The 6,361-nt window shown below is 31.9% G+C and overlaps 1 protein-coding gene across 1 annotated transcript; it reads left to right on the forward strand.

Moving 5' to 3' along the window:
- Nucleotides 1-513: 513 nt before the first annotated feature.
- Nucleotides 514-2,509, forward strand: LOC111033852 (uncharacterized protein PB18E9.04c-like). Its single transcript, XM_022314790.1, has one exon. The coding sequence runs from the start codon at nucleotides 514-516 to the stop codon at nucleotides 2,506-2,508; it is 1,995 nt and encodes a 664-aa protein (XP_022170482.1). The 3' UTR covers nucleotide 2,509.
- Nucleotides 2,510-6,361: the final 3,852 nt, after the last annotated feature.

Genomic DNA, 6,361 nt, shown 5'->3' on the forward strand with positions numbered 1-6,361 from the left:
TTGTTTTGTACACGCATAATTTATTGTTAACAAGAAAATACCAAGAAAAACCTATTTTCAAAACTAAGAAATATTATATTTCCCATTGATAAGGTAAGAATAAATCATATTTAAGAAGCGCGCCTTAAGAGGTGGGAACACATAATTTTTTTAGTTCGTGAAACAGTTGAAGAAATTCAAACTAACCAGTATTTGAATCTACGTTTCTTAACTCTCGTTTCATTAAAGGTTAGTCAAAATTAAATAAATAATGGTTGGCTTATGCATAATAATATATTAACTTTTTATAATGTACTATTTCATTCAACTCAATCTCAATTCTTATGTTCTATTTTTCTCGACTTGAATTAAATTGAGTTAAATGTCTACACACAAACCTACTTTTGAATTTCAATGTCAAACTATCTATTTTATACTTGTATTATAATTTCTCTTAATAATAAGCTTCGAAATCGAATTTCTCTAATGTGACTAATTACATTTTAATATTTGTATTTTTTTTTGTTAACAGAAATGAATAATGGTATGCGTTTATTTCTATTTCTACTGACCGTCGAGGCATATTCACGGTCTACGTTAGCGTCTGGGCTCGTCATCAGAGAGTCTAGAAACAATGATCCCGTGGCGGTAGCCACCTCACATACTTCCAACAAAAAAACCAATTTAAATAAATCGCGTTTGATAAGAAGATTTTGTATATTGCATCCGTATCACGAATGGTGTCTAAGCGATGCCAATTCTAACACAACTACATCCACCTTGACAACTATAACTGATATTGATCATGGATCTTTCAAATTTGGAAACGTGACAGCAAGCGGGAACTTATCTAGCAGTGAAAGTAAATATTTTATGGGAGCCAGTACACAAACATCACCGACGACGACTATTATTAAGAACTGGTCTTCTCATGATAACAAGTCGTTGGAATCCATGACTATTAAAGCAGCTTCAGAAACAACTCTTAACAATTATGGCAAGTTAACTACGTTGCCCATGGCGGATTATACAGACGACGTGAAAAGCACTCCCACAACTCCGGAATCAACAAAAAACTACGAGCGCGTTAGCACAGCGTCTACCACTACTGAAGTTTTGAATAACGTCACCCTTATTGAGACTCCGACGTCAGTTATTACAAATTATACAAATTTAACGATCATCTCCGCTGAATTTACAACCACTACTGACATTTTAGACAACTCGACTCCTATTGAGACAACATCGTCAGTTCCTACCGCTTATACTAATCCAACGATCATCTCCACCGAATTTGCAACCACTACTGAAGTTACAAACAACTCGACTCTTATTGAGACAACATCGTCAGTCCCTACGAATTATAGTGATACAACGATCATCTCCACTGAATTTGCAACCACTACTGACATTTTAGACAACGTCACACTTATTGAGACTCCAGCGTCAGTTCCTACATATTATACTAATCCAACGATCATCTCGAGTGAATTTGCAACCACTACTGGCATTTTAGACAACTCGACTCTTATTGAGACAACATCGTCAGTTCCTATCGCTTATACTAATCCAACGATCACTTCCACTGAATTTGAAATCACCACTACTGAAGTTACAACCAACGTGACCCTTATTCAGACTCCAACGTCAGTTTCTACAGATTACACCAATTCAACAATCACCTCCACTAAATTTGCAACCACTACTGAAGTTACAAACAACTCGACTCTTATTGAGACAACATCGTCAGTCCCTACGAATTATAGTGATACAACGATCATCTCCACTGAATTTGCAACCACTACTGACATTTTAGACAACGTCACACTTATTGAGACTCCAGCGTCAGTTCCTACATATTATACTAATCCAACGATCATCTCGAGTGAATTTGCAACCACTACTGGCATTTTAGACAACTCGACTCTTATTGAGACAACATCGTCAGTTCCTATCGCTTATACTAATCCAACGATCACTTCCACTGAATTTGAAATCACCACTACTGAAGTTACAACCAACGTGACCCTTATTCAGACTCCAACGTCAGTTTCTACAGATTACACCAATTCAACAATCACCTCCACTAAATTTGCAACCACTACTGAAGTTACAAACAACTCGACTCTTATTGAGACAACATCGTCAGTTCCTACGAATTATACTAATCCGACGATTAACTCCACTAAATTTGCAACCATTACTGAAGTTACAGACAACGTGACCCATCTTCAAACAACGCCAGTTTCTACAGATTATACTAATCCGACGATTAACTCCACTAATTTTGTATCCAAAAATAAAGTTTTTCCTAGGGCGATCTTTAATCAAGAAACAACGTCAGTTCCTACAGATTACACTAAACCAACGATCACTTCCACTGAATTTGCAACCACAAATGAAGTTTTGGATAACGTGACTCATAGTGGGACAACGACGGTACTTCCTACACTTCATACTGATATTTTTCATGCCATTTTGGCTATTATTATGCAGATTACTAAGTATCTTGAGATTGTTTTAAATTAAATGATATTTTAATTAATTAATTTAATCGACCGTTTTATTCATGTTACTGAACCATAATAATATATGAAATAACTATAATATGTATTTAAAACTCTAGAATGAAACCTATCCGTTTTACATGAACTGTGAACTATCATAGTATTGATATCCCTATATAGGGAGACTTTGCATGGGTAATGACAGTATACGTACCTTGAGAGATATTAATGTACTAGCTCGTAGTTGTGCAGCACATATTAATTACATTATATATAGGTAGATAATATCAATAAAAATCACTAACCGGTATTGACATAAAAATATACTATTATTCAAACATATAATCATAACAATATAACCACTGTTCACACATTCACAAGCACATAGCAAAATATGATTTTTATTTTAAACTCAATAAGTTGTTGCGCGATGATCTGTAACGTCAACCTACATGGGAAAAAGTCTGGTACATATTATATAATAAGGTAAAAGAAGAAGATTTTATTTAAACTAATAAAACATATAGTATAAGTAACAAATACTAAAATTAACGGTCTTATCGGTAAAAATTAGTATGAATTGGCGTCTTACATTAGAAAATTGTCCCATTTCTGAGATCGATATCCCCCATCCCCCCCATTTATGAAAATTTAAAATAGGTAGAAATGTCTTTTATATTATTTATAGTTTATACACTAATTTTTTTTATGAATATAGTTATAAAGTTAAAACCAATGAAACATCAGACGCTATCATTATTTAATCATCAGTTATAATGTATCATATTATCAAAACTTTAAATATGTATTTCGATGAAAATGTATTATGAAAGCCAATATAGTTACTTTGAAATACTGTCTTCATAATTTGTTATAGCGAAATAAAATTGTTATACAAAGCACTTATAAGGTGATTGTTCGTTACTATGTTATATGTAAGTATTCAAATACTTTTGAAAAATAATGAGAATACCTTTTACAGTGGACTTTTTATGCTTTGGAATTTTTTTCTCGGACTTTTTTTCATAAAACTCTTTCCCTTCGGACTATTTTGCCGAGATTAGAGTACAATGTTACAATAGTAGTCTTAACACTCCATAATACTCGTCCAGTTGTTGATAACACACACAAACCTCTATATTATGTTCCTAAGACCATAAATAATAATAGGTTTTTAATTTTTTATATTATATTATATTTAATTATAATAAATTACATTGATCTTTTCTATAAATATTTATTTTTCCTTTATAAATTACAGAACGATAATATACAATATATACTATTTGAACCCGTGCACTTTGTTGTCTGTTAAAAATGTCATCTCTATATAAGAGACTTGATGGTGATAAAGCGATAATTATATTATTAGGTAGGCAATCCACCTGCGGTGAATTGCAGGCCCCGCGCTAGGTGAATACTTTATTAGTAATTGGTAATTACTATCTATATGATTGTATGAATAATATGTTTATTTTTATTTTTTATTTGGTTGTGGACACTCCAAGAAACGTCTATAAGCAGTGTTGAATCCAGGTATACTTCATGGGGGGGGGGGAAGCTCCCCTTGAAATTTCTTTTGCACCCCCTGACAAATAAAAAATATACAATAATACAATTTATAATATGTGATGACCTAAGATTAACCTTAGATTGATTTAAAAATTAAAAAATAAATAATTTATTTCTAATTTGTTTTGTAGTTGTACTAAATTTGAAATGTCTAAATTGTAAACTGTAATAAGAATAACTACCTATTAATAGGTATAATTCATAATACTAAAATGTATCACACTTCACCGATGAAAAAAAAGTGAGCCTCAGTGTATAAACTATATGTACCAAATATCATTTACATCAGGTCAGTAGTTACTAGTTTCGGAGCCAATTCAATACAAACAAACAATCAAATCTTTCTTCTCAATAATATTAATATTGACAATATACATGTAAATTATAAAACATATATCATACGTTATGTAGGCACTAAAAAAATCCACTCTGATTTGGAAACGAAAACAGTTTGGTTTCACTACTAAGACGATCGCATACACACTGAAATAACGCATTTTTACTAGGAAGAAACCCCGCTCAAGTTCAGAAATGACATTTTTATATATGATATTTATATAACAAGGTTTAATCCTAATGTCATTATGAATATAAATAATATGGGTAGTGGGTACTATACATACCTTCTCATAGATTGAGTAATGACCGAAAAGTTAACATATTATTATTATCTCATAATCTTCTTTAAAATGATAGCGAAATATAATCATGAAACTGTGATGGGTAATACGATTTAGCACATTCTGGTATATTTGTACAGTTATAAAACTTTTAGGTTTACCCAGAAACAGTGATGGTGTAACAATACTTGGAGGGAGATGATCTCCGACCATCACTTGTATTTTTGGACTAGGCACAATTATCTTTATGGACATTTGATTATATTATGAAGTTTTAATTTAGACCAAATTATACTAAAACATTTTAAACAAAAAAACGATTTTTTTCTAGTGTTTTTATTTATTTATCTTATTATTAATTGGTACTAGTAAAAACCATATGCTACTTGTAGTTCATATGTAACCAAATGATATTTTTTACAATACGTTTTTAGTAAACATATTGTAAGTTTTTATCGTCGAAACACTACTGAAAGGCACACTGCCGCACGCCCTCACACATCGGCAATATCGTATGTACCTCTATATGTATATAATATACAATTTCAAGTTGCGGTCGTCGGAAACAACGAACAGCCGCGAAGAAATTATAATAATATTATAAATTATTACGATTCGCGACATATTCAAAATTCACTAGCACTCTCGACATCTGCCGTGCGCATGCGCGTGCGTCGTATTTTTACAATAATACACATGCCACATGCGCTCTGTTGTACACTTTATGTATTATTATATTTTAATAAAGTATGCGCGTGATGCATCGGCGGCACTACTATACTGCCATCCGCCCAACGTCCAACGGCACCCTTTGCGACTTTTGTTTTTATCGAAAAAGTCGCGTGGCGCGCGTACACGTAGGAACGCTGTATATACAGGATGGTTCACCTGCAACCATGCTCACCAGTCACCATGCCATTCTATCCATTGATCACTCAAATTATTTCAGACTATAGTTTTTTAAACTGCCCATACTCCATAGTATTTTACTAATAGATCATAATATGATCACTTTCACTCGATACAATTGTATATGGCTATTAATTATTATACAGAAGAGTGTTTAGAGGCGATACAAATATGTTTTTCATATCGGAAACTCCATTTTACTGTAAATCGTAGAGCTGCCGTTGGTTTATTTGAAAATATTGATTTATCTGAATACAAATTCGAACAAGGTGTTAAATTATTAAAATTTTAAACTAACACTATAAAACCTACTTTTGAACAACACATTTTTTATTTCAGTAATTATCTATGCTTAAGCTTGAATATTATTTTATAATAAAGTTTGCATATGATTCATATTATACTTGTATAGGAAGGATATGATTGTACCCATAACCCATGTGTCATGTCCTCTATGTTTGATGTATATATATTATATAAAAATTGAAATTCTATTGAACTTAGATATATACCTATTGTATTAATATTTATACCCACAAACTACTCGACTAATTAATATTATAAATACTAATATTTAAAATCATTATAAATTATCACGTGGAATACCTATTGTATCTTTTAGAATAGATCCATCATTTTTAGCTTGTGTAGTTGTGTATAATGTATTTGAAATCAGGTACTCGTTCGAATATCGATTTAGATAGGAACATTCTGCACATTTTCAAAGTTAACAGCAAAAAAGTTTCTAGGTGGTATAAATGAAGAAGAAAACAC

The sequence above is a fragment of the Myzus persicae genome, unplaced genomic scaffold (assembly GCF_001856785.1).
Source record: "Myzus persicae strain clone G006 unplaced genomic scaffold, MPER_G0061.0, whole genome shotgun sequence".
Lineage (NCBI taxonomy): Eukaryota > Metazoa > Arthropoda > Insecta > Hemiptera > Aphididae > Myzus > Myzus persicae.

Coding starts and splice junctions, on each gene's coding strand:
- LOC111033852 (XM_022314790.1), top strand. CDS start 514: ATGAATAATGGTATGCGTTTATTTCTATTTCTACTGACCGTCGAGGCA.